Source organism: Pelodiscus sinensis, chromosome W (genome assembly GCF_052426305.1).
Source record: "Pelodiscus sinensis isolate ZL-2025 chromosome W, ASM5242630v1, whole genome shotgun sequence".
Classification (NCBI taxonomy): Eukaryota; Metazoa; Chordata; order Testudines; family Trionychidae; genus Pelodiscus; species Pelodiscus sinensis.
Window position 1 is genome coordinate 10330861 of NC_143084.1, and position 19699 is coordinate 10350559.

The 19699-nt window shown below is 54.2% G+C and overlaps 1 protein-coding gene across 1 annotated transcript in view; it reads left to right on the top strand.

The window, feature by feature from the left end:
• LOC102454332 (scavenger receptor class F member 2-like) overlaps positions 1-19699 on the top strand; it is a 264639-nt gene that overhangs the window by 86570 nt on the left and 158370 nt on the right. Inside the window, exons 3-6 of the mRNA XM_075914780.2 lie at positions 1715-1816; positions 12791-13310; positions 13523-13741; positions 15929-16057. Coding sequence (XP_075770895.2) covers positions 1715-1816; positions 12791-13310; positions 13523-13741; positions 15929-16057 — 970 coding nt within the window. The remainder of the gene's footprint in view (positions 1-1714; positions 1817-12790; positions 13311-13522; positions 13742-15928; positions 16058-19699) is intronic.

Sequence of the window (19699 nt, forward strand, 5' to 3'; positions counted from 1 at the left end):
TGGCCAAGTCACCTTCTCTCCATGCTGCCAGCTGTCTTAGCTGTGTCTGCCACAGGCTGCCTGGCATTCTCAAGCCTTGGAGTAGGCCTGGGCTAAATACAGCCCGCCAAACCACTGAATCCAGCCCGCTGAGGCAGCAGGGAGCCCCAGGCAAGCTACCCTGCTTGCCCCACGCACTGTGCAGAAACGCAGCTGCAGGGCTCCATTTCTGTTTAAAACAGGAGGGGAGTGGGGAAGTTTCAGGAGCCGCCCCACCCCCAGCACATTCCCATTGGCCGGTTTCTGGCCAGAAACCAGCCAATGGGAGCTGCTTGTTGGAATAACAGGCAGCCAAGAAGAACCACACCCCCTGTCCTCGGCTCAGTTATTCACTGAAGCACATGGCCAGGCAGGCAGACAGGCTGGCTGGGAAACGTTTTAAGCTCTGCATGCCTTAGCTCTGCAGGCAGGCAGGCAGGCTAGTTTGGCAGCTGGCAGGTAAGTCTCTTGGCCACAGCCTGCTTCTGGCACCCCAGCCCTTTCCTGCCCCCCCACTCAACATACCCAACCCCTCTGTCGCTCTCTTACACCCATACCCCCTCCCAGATCTGGCACCCCAATCTCCCGTCCCAGATCACAATCCCCTCCTACCCTAGGTCACATCCCAAACCCCTGCACTCCAGTCCCCTGCCCTAGGTCACAACTGCCTCCTTCACCCAAACTCCCTCCCAGACTCCAGTCTCCCTCCTGCACCCCAATCCTTTACCCAAGGTCCCTTCTGCACCCAACCTCCATCCCAGACCCTGCATCTCCTCCATTAATATCATGGAAGAGTGCGGCCCTTGACCACTTTCCAAAATCTCGGAGTCCCCCCCCCCCCCCATCAAAAATCATTGCCCACCTTGGAGGCTGGCATCCCCTCACCCCTGAAGTTGGCTGGCTGATGCTGCTTTTGACATTTAGGCTGTGTGTAGACTGCATCCCTTTTCCGTAAAAGGGATGCAAATTAGACACATCGCAATTGCAATCCCTTTTATGGAAAAGGGATGCAGTCTAGACACAGCCTAAGTGTGTAACAGGACTGGCCCTTTCTGCCTGTAGCTGCCATGTTCCATCCTGGGTTTTGCAGGAGACTTCCTTCCTTGCCCTCTTGCAGCACTGTTGGCCTGTCGCTCACCCAGAGCCAGTGCAGGGCCTCCCTCTCAGCTTGACCTCTCCCCCGACTCCCCAGGCAGACCACCTATCAGATGGCAGACAGCCATGGCACCCCCTTCTGGCAGGCAGCCAAGTCCTTGCTGTGGGGTTTAGCCATAGTCAGACTCTGTGGCAAGGGGAGGCTAAGAGGGAGCAGCCCCCTTCTGTTAGACCGAAACCACACTAGACTGGACTTTTGCTTTCTCCCTCCACGGTGTCCTTCATCTTCTATCCGAAGTACCTTATTAGGTGGCCAGAAGGCAGCAGTCTGCTGAGCACTGAGGCACTAATTACTGTTCTGCCACTGTATTCTGGCATCCAGGATCCCCCCACCCCAACCCACCAGGCACTTGCATGGGTGCCAGTAACTTCCTGAGGGAGCTCTCTTGTTGGGAAGAAGAGCGATGGTGCTGCCTAGTGCCTGTTTTCCCAGAGTGCTGGAGGATTTCCTCCCTTCCCTTCGCTAGCAGGCAGTGCTAAGCTCTGGCCTTGCCTTACCTTACCCTGCCCCTGGACAATGTCTCTTCCTTTCTCTCCACAGCTGTGTGTGAGGGGAATTTCACCTGCAAGGAGAATGAGGTGTGCGTGAGACCCAGTGAGTGCCGCTGTCGCCATGGATACTTTGGGGCCAACTGTGACACCAGTGAGTATCAGGCATCTGTTGGAGTTGTGGCGCAGCAGCTCTTTCCTCTGTTCTGGCATCACCCCCTAGCAGTGACACAGTCCTGCCTAGCTCTGGGTCGTTAACCCTGGGTTAGTTCATAAGCAGTAAAGTCAGAGTGCAAAAGCTCTGTTCTTGCAGTGCTTATGGCAAAAGAATCCAGGGTGCACAGGGTTAACTTACCATGCTGCACACCACACCAGAGATGTGAGTGTTTGATGGGGTGCTGGGCCTTTTGCATGTTGTGCTATGATTCGGAAAGTGCAGTAGGGAGTTTACTTGGAGTAGATACTCACTGACCCCTTTGCTGGGGTCTTGCCCAGGCTTAGGTGCTACAGGGTGCTTTTAGGGGGGCTCCGCTGCAAATTGATCAGCTTTCTCCTTGGCTAGAAGATGACATTTCCTATCTGGCTTACACCTTCAAAGAGCAGAGAGAGTGGAGCAGGGAGGCCTCTATAGACTCTGGGTATGTCTACACTACACAGTTAATTCCAACTAACAGCCGTTAGTTCGAATTAACTTTGATAGGCGCTACACATACAAACCTCTAGTTTGAACTTAATTGGAACTAGCGGAGCGCTTAGTTCGAACTAGGTAAACCTCATTCTACGAGGAGTAAGCCTAGTTCAAATTAAGCAGTTCGAATTAAGGGCCGTGTAGCCCCTTAATTCGAACTAGTGGGAGGCTAGCCCTCCCCAGCTTGCCCTGGTGGCTGCTCTGGGCACCACCAGGGAAACTCGTCTGCCCCCCTCCCGGCCCCGGACCCCTTAAAGGGGCACGGGCTGGCTACGGTGCCCGTGCCAGGTGCAAGCCTGCCAGCACCCACCCAGCAGACCCTGCACCTGGCACGGATCGAGCCAGCCACCCGATGCCCCCCAGCCCTCCGCCTCTTCCCGGGACCAGGCTGGTGGCTCCCAGGAGCCTGCTCCGGTCCGCAAGAGGCGGGGCGCCCACCTGGTCTAGTGCGGACACCATGGACCTCATCCACGACCTCCGCACTAGGCACAGGAAAGGAGCCGTCTAGGGCAGGAGAGCTGCCAGCCTGGCCACCCAGGGGCAGGTTTGCATGAAAATCAGGGTGGTCCACTGAGACCCCCGACCCTGAGCCCTGAGCTTACAATGGCCGTCCTGGGTCAGACCAAAGGTCCATCTAGCCCAGTAGCCTGTCTGCCGACAGCGGCCAACACTAGGGACCCTGGAGGGGATGGACCGAAGACAGTGACCAAGCCATTTGTCTCGTGCCATCCATCTCCAGCCTTCCACAAACAGAGGCCAGGGACACCGTTCCTACCCCCTGGCGAATAGCACTTCATGGACCCAACCTCCATGAATTTATCTAACTTCTCTTTAAACTCTGTTCTAGTTCTAGCCTTCACAGCCTCCTGTGGCAAGGAGTTCCACAGGTTGACTATTTCCTTTGTGAAGAAGAACTTTCTGTTATTAGTTTGAAGCCTGCTACCCATTCCTTTCATGTGGTGTCCTCTAGTCCTTCTATTATGGGAACTAATGAAGAACTTTTCTGAATGCACCCTCTCCACACCACTCATGATTTTATAGACCTCTATCATATCCCCCCTCAGTCTCCTCTTTTCTAAGCTGAGAAGTCCCAGTCTCTTTAGCCTCTCTTCATATGGGACCTGTTCCAAACCCCTGATCATTTTAGTTGCCCTCCCCTCTCCCACCCTCCCTCTTCCCCTCTCCCACCTCCTTTTCCCAGTCTCCCCGAGTTTTGTTCAATAAAGAGAGTTTCTATTTTTGACCACACGTGTCCTTTATTTTGTACATCAGGAAGGGGGGCTAGGGAGGGGTAAGTGGAAGGGGGTGAGGGAGGAATGGGGTATGAGCCCCCAATGGGGAGGACTGGGTGGGTCTGTGGGCTCCTCGGGGTGGAAGCTCTCCTGCAGCCCCCCGATTGACCCCCCGGATGGCAGCCTGCGGTAAGTGCAGCCGGGCTGATGGCCGAGTGCTGTGATGTGCCGAGTGTGGGCACTCAGGGCACTCCAAGCCAGGACTCCTGAGAACTGTCTGAGAACTGTCTGTCCGGGGTGGGGATCGGGTCGCTTTAAGCACAGCCCTCGGCTAGCCTGAGACAGCAGCTCCACGCTCTAAGTCCTAATCTGATGCCCTGCCGGCACTGCTTCCGGCCATCCTTAAGCCCGGTTCAGGGTCCACTCAATGTGGACATGCTAGTTCGAATTAGCAAAATGCTAATTCGAACTAGTTTTTAGGTCTAGATGCGTTAGTTCGAATTAGCTTAGTTCGAATTAACTAATTCGAATTAAGTTAGTTCGAATTAGTGCTGTAGTGTAGACATACCCTCTGGGAGCCCAGGATGGGTTCTGCAAGGGCAGGGGTGGGCAATAATTTTTGACGGGGCCACTCCAAGATTTTGGAAAGTGGTCGAGGGCCGCAATCTTCCATGATATTAATGGAGGAGATGCAGGGTCTGGGACGGAGGTTGGGTGAATAAGGGAGCTTGGGGTAAGGGACTGGGGTGCAGGAGGGAGACTGGAGTCTGGGAGGGAGTTTGGGTGAAGCAGGCAGTTGTGACCTAGGGCAGGGGACTGGAGTGCAGGGGTTTGGGATGTGACCTAGGGTAGGAGGGGATTGTGATCTGGGACGGGAGATTGGGGTGCCAGATCTGGGAGGGGGTATGGGTGTAAGAGGGGGACAGAGGGTTTGGGTATGTTGAGTGGGGGGGCAGGAAAGGGCTGGGGTGCCAGAAGCAGGCTGTGGCCAAGAGACTTACCTGCCAGCTGCCAAACTAGCCTGCTTGCCTGGCCATGCAGCGAGGAGTCCTGTGGCACCTTATAGACTAACTGAAGTGTTGGAGCATAAGCTTTCGTGGGCAAAGACCCACTTCGTCAGATGCATGTAGTGGAAATTTCCAGAGGCAGGTATAAATTTGCAGGCCAGAATCAGGCTGGAGATGACGAGGTGGATCCAATCAGGGAGGATGAGGCCCACTTCTAGTAGCTGATCTGGAGGTGTGAATTCCAAGAGAGGAGAAGCTGCTTTTGTAGTTAACTTTGAGTTTTGTAGCTTGCTAACTACAAAAGCAGCTTCTCCTCTCTTGGAATTCACACCTCCAGATCAGCTACTAGAAGTGGGCCTCATCCTCCCTGATTGGATCCACCTCGTCATCTCCAGCCTGATCCTGGCCTGCATATTTATACCTGCCTCTGGAAATTTCCACTACATGCATCTGACGAAGTGGGTCTTTGCCCACGAAAGCTTATGCTCCAACACTTCAGTTAGGGTATGTCTACACTACCACCCTAGTTCGAACTAGGGTGGTTAATGTAGGCAACCGAAGTTGCAAATGAAGCCCGGGATTTGAATTTCCCAGGCTTCATTTGCATCTTGCCGGGCGCCGCCATTTTTAAATGTCTGCTAGTTCGGACTCTGTGCCCGCGGCTAGACGCGGCACGAACTAGGTAGTTCGGATTAGGTTTCCTATTCCGAACTACCGGTACACCTCGTTCCACGAGGAGTAACGGTAGTTCGGAATAGGAAGCCTAATCCGAACTATCTAGTTCGTGCCGCGTGTAGCCGCGGGCACGGAGTCCGAACTAGCAGACATTTAAAAATGGCGGCGCCCGGCAAGATGCAAATGAAGCCTGGGAAATTCAAATCCCGGGCTTCATTTGCAACTTCGGTTGCCTACATTAACCACCCTAGTTCGAACTAGGGTGGTAGTGTAGACATACCCTTAGTCTATAAGGTGCCACAGGACTCCTCGCCGCTTTTGCAGATTCAGACTAACACGGCTACCCCTCTGATACTTGCCTGGCCATGTGCTTCATGAATAACTGAGCCAAGGAGAGGGGGCGTGGTTGTTCTTGGCTGCCTGTTATTCCAACAAGCAGCTCCCATTGCCCGGTTTCTGGCCAGAAACTGGCCAATGGGATTGTGCTGGGGGTGTGGCAGCTCCTGAAACTTCCCCACTCCCCTCCTGTTTTAAAACAGAAATGGAGCCCTGCAGCTGCGTTTCTGCACGGCACGCAGGGCTGCGGGGCAAGCTGGGGAGCCTGCCTAGGGCTCCCTGCTGCCTCTGTGGGCCGGATCCGGTGGCTTGGTGGGCTGGATGCGGCCCGTGGGCTGTATTTTTTCCCAGGCCTGGTCTAAGTGAACTACAGAGCAGCAGCAAAATATTCCTTGGAAGCAGAAGTGACTGAGGCCTTGCCTTAAATTCCCCTCCCCCCCCCCAACCAATCTCCTTCAGGCTGACACCAGGAATGGAAAATTTCAAGCCACAAGGGGGATTTCTGGGAAAGCAAACTGAGATGATGTAGCTGGCTGTGGAATAACAGGCTTCTCTTTTTTTCTTGTGCGTACCTCAGATAAAACACAAGAGGGAGACCTTAGGTGACACTGTTGGCCCCCACAGCCTCTCGGGGTCTTTATTTTATTTACCTGCTTCAGGGCTGAGCAAAAGGCAAAGCCTGACCTGCTGCAGTGAGATGTCTGGTAATTTTAGGGGAAGGGTTGGGGACAAAACACTTTTGTTCATTTAGCGTGGCCAGGAAAGTAACACTGACTAATGGGCCTGTCTTATTCCACAGATCAGCTTCCATTGGATTTAGTCATGCCAGTGATGTAAAATAGGTTTTGAGTCCTCCTTACTCCATTTATCCCTGTGGAGCCAGCCTAGGCCAGGCCAGAGCAGAGACAGCTGGAGTCTGGCAGCTGGCCATGTATTCTAATGTCAATGTACTTACATTGTGCTAGCGCAATTCAGCCTGGAGAGCTAGGCTGGCTGGTGAGAATACCCCTTCACAAATGGCACTTGCATCCCATGGCACTTGCAGCACTCGCATAGACAAATCACATCCACTGAACAAACTCAGTCTAGCCTGGGAGACACAATGAACAGGGCACCTCACAGCACCATTTTTAAAGAGCTGAGAGGGGCCAGTCATTACAGGGTGCATTTATTGCTTCCTGAGGGAGGGGAGAAGTCAGGTGGGAATCAGAACCCTGAACTAGGAGAAAAGTCCATGCGTCTCAGAACCATCCTATGCTGACTTGCTCCTGGTGGTGGCTGCAGTGTTTAATCTACTCTAGGGCTTGGCAGTGCATAACCCTGGCACCTCTGGGCTTGACACATTAGTTATGAAAGTAACTGAGGGTATGTCTACACTACAGCGCTAATTCGAACTAACTTAATTTGAATTAGTTAATTCGAACTAAGCTAATTCAAACTAACGCATCTAGACCTAAAAACTAGTTCGAATTAGCGTTTTGCTAATTCAAACTAGCGCGTCCACATTGAGTGGACCCTGAACCGGGGTTAAGGATGGCCGGAAGCAGTGCTGGCAGGGCATCAGAGGAGGACTTAGAGCGTGGAGCTGCTGTCTCAGGCTAGCTGAGGGCTGTGCTTAAAGGGACCCGACCCCCACCCCGGACAGACAGTTCTCAGGGGTTCCCCGCTCACTTGTCTAATTCAATGAGGGACAGCAAAGCAGTCCTGGCTTGGAGTGCCCTGAGCGCCCACACTCAGCACTCGGCCATCAGCCCGGCTGCACTTGCCACAGGCTGCCATCCGGGGGTGGGGGGGTCAGTCGAGGGGCTTCAGGAGAGCTTCCACCCCGAGGAGCCCGCAGACCCAGCCCAGTCCTCCCCATCGGGGGCTCGTACCCCATTCCTCCCTCACCTCCTTCCACTTACCCTTCCCTAGCCCCCCTTCCTGATGTACAAAATAAAGGACACGTGTGTTCAAACATAGAAACTCTCTTTATTGAACAAAACTCGGGGAGACTGGGAAAAGGAGGTGGGAGAGGGGAAGAGAGAGGCTGGGAGAGGGGAGGGCAACTAAAATGATCAGGGGTTTGGAACAGGTCCCATATGAAGAGAGGCTAAAGAGACTGGGACTTTTCAGCTTAGAAAAGAGGAGACGGAGGGGGGATATGATAGAGGTCTATAAAAGCATGAGTGGTGTGGAGAGGGTGCATAAAGAAAAGTTCTTGTGGTCCTGGTCCGGCTCCTGGGAGCTGCCAGCCTGGTCCCGGGAAGAGGCGGAGGGCTGGGTGGCAGCGGGTGGCTGGCTCGAGCCGTGCCAGGTGCAGCGTCTGCTGGCTGGGTGCTGGCAGACTTGCACCTGGTACGGGCACCGTAGCCAGCCCGTGCCCCTTTAAGGGCTCCGGGGCTGGGAGGAGGGCAGAAGAGTTTCCCTGGTGGTGCCTAGAGTGGCCACCAGGGAAAGCTGGGGAGGGCTAGCCTCCCACTAGTTCGAATTAAGGGGCTACACAGCCCTTAATTCGAACTAGTTAATTCGAACTAGGCTTAGTCCTCGTAGAATGAGGTTTACCTAGTTCGAACTAAGCGCTCCGCTAGTTCCAATTAAGTTCCAACTAGCGGTTCGCGTGTGTAGCGCCTATCAAAGTTAATTCGAACTAACGGCTGTTAGTTCGAATTAACTTTGTAGTGGAGACATACCCAAAATTACTTGTGCCCTTGCACCTCTCTTGTTACAAATTAAGCACTGTCCAGCTCCTGTAGCCAAGGAATAGCGAACGCACCAGTCCCCTCTCTCTCTGCTGCCTCCTTATCTAGGCAGGAGGCCTCCTTCCCACCCCCGAGTAGCTGAGCATCAGACTCCCTCTCAGGCATAGGAGAAGGTATGTTCAATTGATGGACCAGAGATTGCTTTTGTGATGAAGCTACATGTGCAAGATGAAGCAGCTAAGGAGTAAGGAAGACAGAAGTCATCCAGCACAGCAAACATGTTCCCTTAAACCAGGGGTCTCCAACCTTTATAACCACAAGATCACTTTCTGAATTGAAGTGCAATGTAAGATCTACCTCAAACCCAAACACCCTGGCCCCGCCTCCTTCATGCCCCTTCTCTGGGGCCCCGCCTCTGCTCACTCCATCCTCCCTCCCTTTCACCAGGCAGGGGCAGAGGGTTGGGACACAGGCTAAGGGATTTGGAGTGTAACAGGGGCTCTGAGCTGAGCCTGGGGCAGGGAGTTGGGGTGCAGGAGGGGGTTCAGGATACAGGGTCTGTAAGGGAGTTTGGGTCTAAGGAGAGGGGTTCGTGACTGGTGCAGGGGTTTGGGATTCAGGCTCCAGCTGGGCACTGCTTACCTCAGGTGGCTCCTGGGTGGTCATGCAGTGGGGCTAAGGCAGGATCACCCCTGCCCTGGCCCTGCACCACTCCCAACGGCAGCCAGCAAACTCCTTCCATCCCAAGCCCTGTGCCACTCCATCCATTCTGTAGAGATAGAATACTGGGTGGAAGGGGGGGCACCCCGACATCAGTGCCCCTCCTCTTCCTTCTGTGCTCTGCTCAGCAAGCAGGAGGCTCCCCAGGGGAGGGGCAGCTCCAAGGCAAAGGGCAGGAGGTGCGCAGCAGCAGGTGGAGGGGCAGCTGAAGTGTAGGCACTTGATAACCCCTTGGCCAAACCAGTCAGGATCACCTGTCAGAGGCTCCAAGATCTACCAGGAGATCCTGATCGATTGCCCAGTGATCACTACCCTAAATAGTAACAAATGTCTACCAAGGGGAAAAGGCCCTTTGCAGTGGGAAAGCCAGGGAAGGAGGGCTGTGAGAGGCCAGGCTTTGCCTGGAAACCCCTGAGGTCAGCCAGACAGCTCTTAGAATTGTTGCTTTTGGAAGCTGCAACAGGGCTGGGCCCCAGCCCTTGTTCTTGGGACCTGCCTAGGCCTATGGTTTATAGCAGGGGTGGGCAAGAGGCTGCCAGTGGGCCGAATCCAGCCCACAGCTGCCTCGCTGGAACCCTTAAGCACAGTGCAGCATCAGCTGCTTTAAATGTGGCTGCTGTATTCTGGGAATGTGGAGGGAGGCTTTGTGCTCTGTCCCATCACTCAGCAAAATCTTTCAGCTCCCATTGGCCAGTTTCTGACCAATAGCAGCTGAGATATTTTGCCGGCATCAAGGGGCAGCCAATGAAGCCCCCCCCCCATCCTGACAGGAGCAGAGCCACATGGAGCAGCTTGTGACTGCACCCTTCAGGTTCCTGCAGGGCTGCTGCCTAGGTAAGCACCTCCTAGCCAGAGCCTGCCCCTGGCACCCACCCCGCAACGACCTCACCACCCAAACTCTCTGTACCCCTTTACCCTGGGTCAAACTCCCTCCCCAACCCTGCACCCCCTCCTACCCCCTTTCCCCAGGCCAGAATCCTCTCCTGCACCCATAACCCCTCCCTGACTCTGCACCCCATTCCCCTGCCCCAAGGCATCACCCAAATCCTCTGCACCCCCTTCACCCAGGTCACAACTCCCTCCCACACCCTGTGCCCCCTCTTAGAGCCCCTCCCTCAGGCCAGAATCCTCTCCCCTCCTGGACTCTGCACCCCAAGCCTCTGCCCCAGATCACAACCCTCTCCTTCACCCAAACTCCCCTCTCAGGGTATGTCTACACTACAAAGTTAATTCGAACTAACAGCCGTTAGTTCGAATTAACTTTCATAGGCGCTACACATGCAAACCGCTAGTTCGAACTTAATTGGAACTAGCGGAGCGCTTAATTCGAACTAGGTAAACCTCATTCCATGAGGACTAAGCCTAGTTTGAATCAGCTAGTTCGAATTAAGGGCTGTGTAGCCACTTAATTCGAACTAGTGTGAGGCTAGCCCTCCCCAGCTTGCCCTGGTGGCCACTCTAGGCACCACCAGGGAAACTCTTCTGCCCCCCTCCCAGCCCCGGAACCCTTAAAGGGGCATGGGCTGGCTACGGTGCCCGTGCCAGGTGCAAGTCTGCCAGCACCCAGCCAGCAGACCCTGCACCTGGCACGGCTCGAGCCAGCCACCCAGCCCTCCGCCTCTTCCCGGGACCAGGCTGGCAGCTCCCGGGAGACTGCCCGGGTCCGCAAGAGGCGGGCGCCCACCTGGTCTAGTGCGGAGATCGTGGACCTCATCCACGACCTCCGCACTAGGCACAGGAAAGTGGCCGTCTAGGGCAGGAGAGCTGCCAGCCTGGCCACCCAGGGGCAGGTTTGCATGAAAATCAAGGTGGTCCAGTGAGACCCCCGGCCCTGAGCTTAAAATGAGCTTAGAATGGTCAGACCAAAGGTCCATCTAGCCCAGTAGCCTGTCTGCCGACAGCAGCCAACACTGGGGACCCTGGAGGGGATGGACCGAAACAATGACCAAGCCATTTGTCTCGTTCCATCCCTCTCCAGCCTTCCACAAACAGAGGCCAGGGACACCATTCCTACCCCCTGGCTAATACCACTCCATGGACCCAGCCTCCATGAATTTATCTCACTTCTCTTTAAACTCTGTTATAGTTCTAGCCTTCACAGCCTCCTGCAGCAAGGAGTTCCACAGGTTGACTATTTGCTTTGTGAAGAAGAGCTTTCTTTTATTAGTTTGAAGCCTGCCACCCATTCATTTCATTTGGTGTCCTCTAGTCCTTCTATTATGGGAACTAAATGAAGAACTTTTCTTTAAAAGCATGAGTGGTGTGGAGAGGGTGCATATAGACCTCTATCATATCCCCCCTCAGTCTCCTCTTTTCTAAGCTGAGAAGTCCCAGTCTCTTTAGCCTCTCTTCATATGGGACCTGTTCCAAACCCCTGATCATTTTAGTTGCCCTCCCCTCTCCCACCCTCCCTCTTCCCCTCTCCCACCTCCTTTTCCCAGTCTCCCCGAGTTTTGTTCAATAAAGAGAGTTTCTATTTTTGACCACACGTGTCCTTTATTTTGTACATCAGGAAGGGGGGCTAGGGAGGGGTAAGTGGAAGGGGGTGAGGGAGGAATGGGGTATGAGCCCCCAATGGGGAGGACTGGGTGGGTCTGTGGGCTCCTCGGGGTGGAAGCTCTCCTGCAGCCCCCCGATTGACCCCCCCCCCCCCCCCCCGGATGGCAGCCTGCGGTAAGTGCAGCCGGGCTGATGGCCGAGTGCTGTGATGTGCCGAGTGTGGGCACTCAGGGCACTCCAAGCCAGGACTCCTTTGCAGACGGGGAACCCCTGAGAACTGTCTGAGAACTGTCTGTCCGGGGTGGGGATCGGGTCGCTTTAAGCACAGCCCTCGGCTAGCCTGAGACAGCAGCTCCACGCTCTAAGTCCTCATCTGATGCCCTGCCGGCACTGCTTCCGGCCATCCTTAAGCCCGGTTCAGGGTCCACTCAATGTGGACATGCTAGTTCGAATTAGCAAAACGCTAATTCGAACTAGTTTTTAGTTCTAGATGCGTTAGTTCGAATTAGCTTAGTTCGAATTAACCAATTCGAACTAAGTTAATTAGAATTAGTGCTGTAGTGTAGACGTACCCTCAGACTCCGCATCCCCTTCTGCACCCCACTCTCCTACCCCAAGCTCCCTTCTGCACTCAACCTCTGTCCCAGACTCCAACCCCCCACCTGTTAGAAATGTGGCCCTTGACCACTTACCAAAATCTTGGAGTTGCCCCCTATTAAAAATGATTGCCCAGCCCTGGTTTACATGGTGATTTTAGGGGTTTCTGCTGAAAATTGCTTGGCTTTCTCTTTCGTTGGGAGTTGACATTGTTTCCAAACTAACACAGCTAGAGGTGCTGGCAGGGCTGCAGCTTCTTGTCTCCCTGGCCTGCTCTTCTCAGAATCCCATGATCAGTGGCAGCCGAAGCAGCAGCACAGCCGGTGGGCACTGTAGGCTCTCGTGGGTCACTTAACCTGCTGGGGAAGAGCAAAGTGCAGATGCAGAGCCAGTGCGCCATGTGCTGGGGAATTGTGCCAACAATGCACAGTTGCTGTTACTGACTGATATTCAAACACCCTGCACCACTCTTGGCATTGAACCAGGACTCTATCAGTCAGCATATGAGTGTGCTGGAGGGGGCTCCTTGAAACTTAGGCGGGGAGGGGTGCAGTCCTCCACGGAGTTGCAGCTTGTATTCGAGCTGGAAAGATGGTGGCAGAAGGAGCCTGGTGACTGATCCAGGAACCCCTGCTCTCTCATCTTGGTTTTGGTGGCTGCTCAGCATGTGTTGGCATGTTGCTTGTTTTGCAGAATGTCCCCACCAGTTCTGGGGTCCCGACTGCAAGGAAATGTGCAGCTGCCACCCCAATGGCCAGTGCGAGGATGTCACAGGCCAGTGCACGTGCAACCCCAATCGCTGGGGGCCCAAATGTGAGAACGCCTGTCTCTGCAAGCATGGCAAATGTGACCAGAAGACGGGCAAGTGCACCTGTGAGCCCAATTGGTGGGGTCCCCAGTGCTCCAGCTCTTGCTACTGCAGTCTCAACTCCCAGTGTGACCAGCAGACAGGTATGTGCATCTGCCAGCCTGGCTGGTGGGGCCGGGGTTGCAACAACCAGTGCTCCTGCAACAATTCGCCGTGTGAGCAGTTCACCGGGCGCTGCCAGTGCTGGGAGCGAATGTTTGGCCCGCGCTGTGACCGCTACTGTCAGTGCTACAAGGGGAAGTGTAACCAGGTGGATGGTACCTGCACCTGTGAGCCGGGCTATCGGGGCAAGTACTGCCGGGAGCCCTGCCCAGCTGGCTTCTATGGACAAGGCTGCAGGAAGCGGTAAGTGTGCAGGGCCTTGGGTGGGTTTGGGCCCCCATGCTGCACTTGGCTCTGGCCTTCCAGTGCTCTTGCAAGTTGAATGCAGTCCCTGCTGCATTTGCCTTGTGCAATCATGGCTTGGTCTAAGAGCCAGTGATCCGGCTGGAGGGAGGGACCCAAGATGAGCGCGGCAATGTTCAAATGATGGCTAACATTCTGGGTTGCATCTGTAGATGTGGGCAATGCAAAGGGCTGCAGCCCTGCACCATTGTGGATGGCCGCTGCCTGGCCTGTGAAGCTGGCTGGAATGGCACCAAGTGCGATCAGGCTTGCTTGTTGGGCTTCTACGGAGATGGCTGTGAGAAAATCTGCCCCCTGTGCAAAGACGGCCACACCTGCAACCACATCAATGGCAAGTGCTCACACTGCAATCCCGGCTGGATAGGAGACAGGTGAGTGGAGGCTGGGAGGCTGCTTTGTGACAATCCGGACTGCATGCTCTTGTGCTCTTCTGTTGGCCAAAGTGGCGCAGGCTACACAGGACATTTGGGCACTACTTATATTAGACCCATAGTCCCCTGACACCTGTCCTTTGCCTTAACTACTAGGTAATGCTTTCCTCTGAAAGCCCTCTTCTAGGGGCGGCTCTCTCCTCCTCCCAACAGCATCCAACACGCTGGCACCTTCTGTAGCGCTCAGTCAGCATGCCCCAATCCTGTCACGGAGCCACCCTGCTGGAGACTCTGGTCAGTCATGCACGGACGTTGCCCTGGCCAGTGTGATTGTTCTGGCCCTCACCAGCTTCCTGCAAGGGCAGGGAGTGCAAAAGGTTTCCTGCAGTCCCTGAAAGCCACCAACCTCACCCGTTTGCTCCCCGCTCCCAGGTGTGAGCCCATGGGACACAGAACCCAAGGGAGATGCATGTGGCTCTGAGAGGAGCACACAGCACAGAATGCAGCATCAGAGCCCAGTACAACAGAAACCCCTCACACAACCATGTCTCTGTTGCCCATAGCATGTTCCTCCTACAATGGAGCCTGGCCTACTTCAGCCTGCAGGGAAACAGAGCCCTAGTGCCCTCAGCCAGACCCTCTCTGCCAGACGGAGAGAGAGAATGGCAGCCCCTTCCTCTATGCCCAGAAGCTGCCTGCTGAGGACAGAGCTGTGGCCTCTTGCCTGGCATTGCAGAGGCTGTGATGAGTGCTGCCTAGATCTGGTGACTTGCTACTCCAGGGCAGTGCTCACCCCTGGGGCTGTCCCAGCCTGCTGCAGTGTACCCAGTGCTTGCTGCTATGCTGGAGCAGGTAGCACCTCCAGGCAGCTCTGTGGAGATGGGGGATGCCCAGACCCTTTTTTCCATCCCATGTTGTCAGCTCTGGAATTTACTGGGAGTTTGTAAGCCCAGCAAATGGGAGGATTGTTAACAAGACAGTGAAGTTGCTGGGTTGTCATCTATCCAGATGGGTTACTATCTATCAGGTTGGCAGGATATAAAAACATAAGAACGGCCGTACTGGGTCAGACCAAAGGTCCATCTAGCCCAGTAGCCTGTCTGCCGACAGTGGCCAGCACCAGGTGCCCCAGAGGAAGGGAACAGAACAGAACCCTCTCCTGTTACCCATTCCCAGCTTGTGACAAACAGAGGCTGGGGACACCATTCCTACCCATCCTGGCTAATAGCCATTGATGGACCTAACCTCCAGGAACTTTAGTTCTTTTTTGAACCTGTTATATCCTGCCACAGCTCTAATCCTGGCAGAAAGTGCCATCCAAGCAGCTCTTGCTCTGTGTTCTGTCCACAGGCATTTATGGCTGGGCCTGGGCTCCAGATAGAACCCAGTCTAAGAGCAGAGTGTGGTCAGTGGCTTGTGGGGACATCCCAGGGTCCTGGTCTTGGAGCAGACCATGGGCAGTGGCCAGTGGGGCTGTCCCGGGGGGCCAGTCTCATGGTGAAGAATGGTATCTCAGGTTAGAAAAGGAGGAGAGTGTTCCAGGGTGGTGGTGGAGGCCCTGCTGACTCATGTCTGTGCTTTGTGGTCTAGAGAAGCGCCTCTCTGCTGCAATCACAGTTTCACCTGCCAGATATGCTGTAACCCAGTGGCAGGAGTGCCAGAGCAGCACTAACACTGCCTTTCCAATGGCCACAGTTCCCGCCAGTGATCATGGCACCCTCACTCACAACCTGGAGCTCCCAGAATGTTTGTGGTGACCCTGTTTGAATCCTGGCTAGGACCTCACTCTGTCAGCACTGTGGGCTGTGGCATAGGCTGCTGCTTTCCCAAAGGCCCTGAAAGGGCTCCGTATGCTGAGAGAGGCAGCGGAATCTTTCTTTGTGTTTCCTACATACCCCACAAACATCATTATCAATACATGACCCTGAGCCCAGTGCTACCTGCATGGACCCAAGGGTCAATTAGCTGAGGTGGAAATAGCCTGGCAGCTCCCTGCATCTAAATCCAGCCTTTCTACCTGCTGGCCTCTACTTGGGACAGGGAGGGACCACACCAGGTCAGTGGCTTTCCAGCACACAAATGTATTTGTCTGGAGAGTCCAGCACCCCCACAAAGCTGCCTGATGCTGCCAGAGTGGGCTCTCCTCTTGTCCTCTTCCTGTAACCTGCTCCTTTGGCCCTTTCCTAGGTGTGAAGTGAAGTGTCACAATGGGATGTATGGTGAGAATTGCGCCTTTGTGTGCAGTGACTGCTTCAATGGAGAATGCCACTTTGAGACTGGCAGATGCCTCTGCCAGGCAGGCTCTCACGGCACCTAGTAAGTAACTCTTGTGTCTCGCCCCCTGTGTGTCTGGTACTCTGGTTGCATAGGCTGCTCTGGCTATTGCAGAGTTGTCTGGATAAATACACATGGATTTGGGCACATGGGTGGGGCTATCTCTGACATCCCCAGGAGAGGAGCCCAGAAAAGTGTGACAGTGACCAGTGCTTAATTTGTAATGAAAGAGGAGCCAGGGTTCAAGCAATTTACTTTCATAACAGATGTGTCAAACCCAGAGGTGCTAGATCTGTAAACTGCCAAGCCTAGAGCCCTGGCACAAAGTAAGCACTGACAACATCCCCTAAATAATCTCTTTGGAGCCTGGAAGAATATACAATGTGTGGAGGTGGGTGCCTTTTTATTGGAATCACAGCTCCCTCCATGGGGAGCTAATTGATTACTATTTGTTTTTGTCCTACCTGGGGTGGCAGGTGAGGGGGGCTTCACGTGTCTCAGATCAAGTGACCATTCAATTATTAGTGCAAAGTTATCCTTATTTCTTCATTCCTGGCTTCCATCTGCATCAACCCTATCAATGAGAATATTCTGGGCATTGGGTCTGTTTCCTACTTTCAGTTGCAGCACTGTCTTTTTGCATTTTCACAAACAGCCCTTTTCAGGCTGCCCGCTTTCATTCAGACACTCAAGCAGAATTTGCTGAAGAATACACCTGAATTTTGTGAAATTTTCCCTTTGTTGTTATGCTGGTTTTTACTGTCAGATCCCAAAATAGAGGGACAAACTGAACAAAATTCTTCATACAAGAGAGTAAGTGCTAGTAAAGCAGTATCTTACTTCCCAGATTCCGTCACCATTTGTCAAGGGGCCAGTCCCCTCGCCAGTCCAAAAGTCCCCAAAGTTTGGGTCCGTACTCCCTTTTTGCAGGGCAAACGTGGCCTGTAGGCTCAGTTCCTAGTGTAGCTCCCCCTCTCCACCCGGTTACCTTCTTTAATGCCAATCTGCTTACAGGTGTCTGTGGACAGGTCTGGGTTCTTCTGGATCCCACCACCCACTCAGCAGGGTCTATCCTCTTTATTTTTCCCCTATCAATTTATTTGGCGGTGCTTCTCCCCCCTCGCTCCTGCCTGGCAGGGTCACTAGGGCAGCTTGGGAGGAAAATTCTAACCCAGAGTAATCCCCACTTACTTGCCAGATAGTTGGAGACTTCCAAGAAATAACACAAACACACACAATATGTTCAACAGAATAATTATATTAAACAGGAGACAAATGTAACATAACAGGGTAAAACACTATTTTTAGGTTCACCGGTGCCCACGCTGCTAATACCTGTGACTTCCCCAGTCACGTGACTTGATGTAGCAAATATAAGATTAGTGTAAATCCCTCCACAGGTTTAATATGCAGCTTTTTGTGACACCCCCCCCCCCCCCGATCAAAAACTAGTCTGAGACAAAACCAACACCACAAACCCACTGAGAAACTCAGGGCAAAACAAATAAACAAGCAGACCCCCCTCAGAAGATTTTTGAAATAGAACAGAACATCATGTGTTACTCATATCACATGTCTGTTCATCCTTCAAACATAAATGGGCACACCTCATTCAGCACAAGAAACCTGTAAGGTTGTGAGGAAAACACAAAAAGCCAGGAATCCACTGGTGTGCTTGGTTTGTAATTAGATCAAGGCAAATTTCTGCTGACAGTTGTCATGAGTCTGCCAGGTCCCACCTGAAGCACTTTGAATTGCTTACGGAAACCTCTCTGTATCAACCCTTTCCTGTTGAAAATATCTACTGCAGTCTTGTTCAAATTCCTTTTGGTGATAACTGGCTGATAATAGAGATATGCTTTTCCTGAGAATTCAATCAAAGTCACTGGGAATTTTTCTTGTCTAGTTACACAGTCAGGAGCCTGACAGTGATTGCAGAAGAAGGCATGAACAACAATGTGCTTTAGCAGAGTGCTGGTTTTTGTTTTGTTTTGGATGCACAAAGTGGTACCAGCTCAGGATGACTGAACCTGAGCATTCTCTCATCTCCTTCGTTATATTTCCATTATCAGCCCTTCTGGTGGATACAACCACCTTAGGAACAATTCATTGTCACCAACTGTGGCGGGCCCCTCCCACCTGAGTCCCCAACACCGCTACGATGCAGTTTATAGCTGGCCCCTTAAGCAAGGCCAAGCCCCTCCAGCCTGAGTCCACAACGCAGTTCAGGGGTTGTAGCGGGGCACACCCCTGGGTAGGGGGACCTGGGCCCACCCTACTCCACCGGGTCCCAGCCCAGGGCCCTGTGAGCAACCGGTAACGGGTCACTCCCTCGGCAGGGCAGTCCGGCCGAAACGCGCTGAGGTTCTCTGGGCGGGAGAGGCGGCTCCCACTCCTGCCCTGGGCCACTTCCTACCCAGTCCCCAGGGGTGCTTTCCCCTGTACTTGCCCAGCTTGCTGCGACCTCCGTGCCGGCATCCCCTCAGTCAGTAGTCCCAGGGTTACCCCAACTCGCCTCCGCATCCCTTCTGGCCTCTCCTGGCGTCCCCGGCAACAGCTGAGTGGGAGCTCCCTGCCCCGGTCCTTCTCCTCCATCTGTCTCCCCCGACTGAGTCCTTCCCCAGGCTTTTATAGCCCCGCTGCAGCCCGGGCATGCTCGGTAGGGCTGTGGGGGAGGGGCCTCTGCAGCCAGGTAACCCTGGCTGGGCCCTGCAGGTTCAGTGCGGGGCTGCCTCGCCCCGTCACACACCCTCCCCCTTAAGAGGGTTGGCGATGGGGTTTCGGCCGACCCCTCTTCACTCATCCTTGAAAAAAAGTCTGCGTTAGTATGGGCTTTTCCCGGCCGATGCGCTACCTGGAAAGCGAATGGTTGTAATGCTAAGTGCCAACGCATGAGCCGCGCATTTGAGTCTTCCATGGCCTGGAGCCATCTCAGGGGGGCATGGTCAGTCACTAAGGTAAACGGGCTCCCCAATAGGTAATATCTTAGGGTATGTCTACACTACAAAGTTAGTTCGAACTAACGTCCGTTAGTTCGAACTAACTTTGATAGGTGCTACACTAGCGCTCCGTTAGTTCGGATTTAATTCGAACTAACGGAGCGCTTAGTTCGAACTAGGTAATCCTCATTCCACGAGGACTAAGCCTAGTTTGAACTTACTAGTTCAAATTAAGGGCTGTGTAGCCCCTTAATTTGAACTAGTGGGAGGCTAGCCCTCCCCAGCTTGCCCTGGTGGCCACTCTGGCCAACACCAGGGAAACTCTATTGCCCCCCTCCCGGCCCCGGACCCCTTAAAGGGGCACGGGCTGGCTACGGTGCCCGTGCCAGGTGCAAGCCTGCCAGCACCCAGCCAGCAGACCCTGCACCTGGCACGGATCGAGCCACCCACCCGATGCCCCCCAGCCCTCCCCCTCTTCCCGGGACCAGGCTGGTGGCTCCCGGGAGCTTGCCCGGGACCGCAAGAGGCGGGCACCCGCCTGGGCTAGTGCGGACATCGTGGACCTCGTCCACGATCTCCGCACTAGGCACAGGAAAGTGGCCAGCTAGGGCAGGAGAGCTGCCAGCCTGGCCACCCAGGAGCAGGTTTGCATGAAAATCAAGGGGGTCCACTGAGACCCCCGACCCTGAGCCCTGAGCTTACAATGGCCGTCCTGGGTCAGACCAAAGGTCCATCTAGCCCAGTA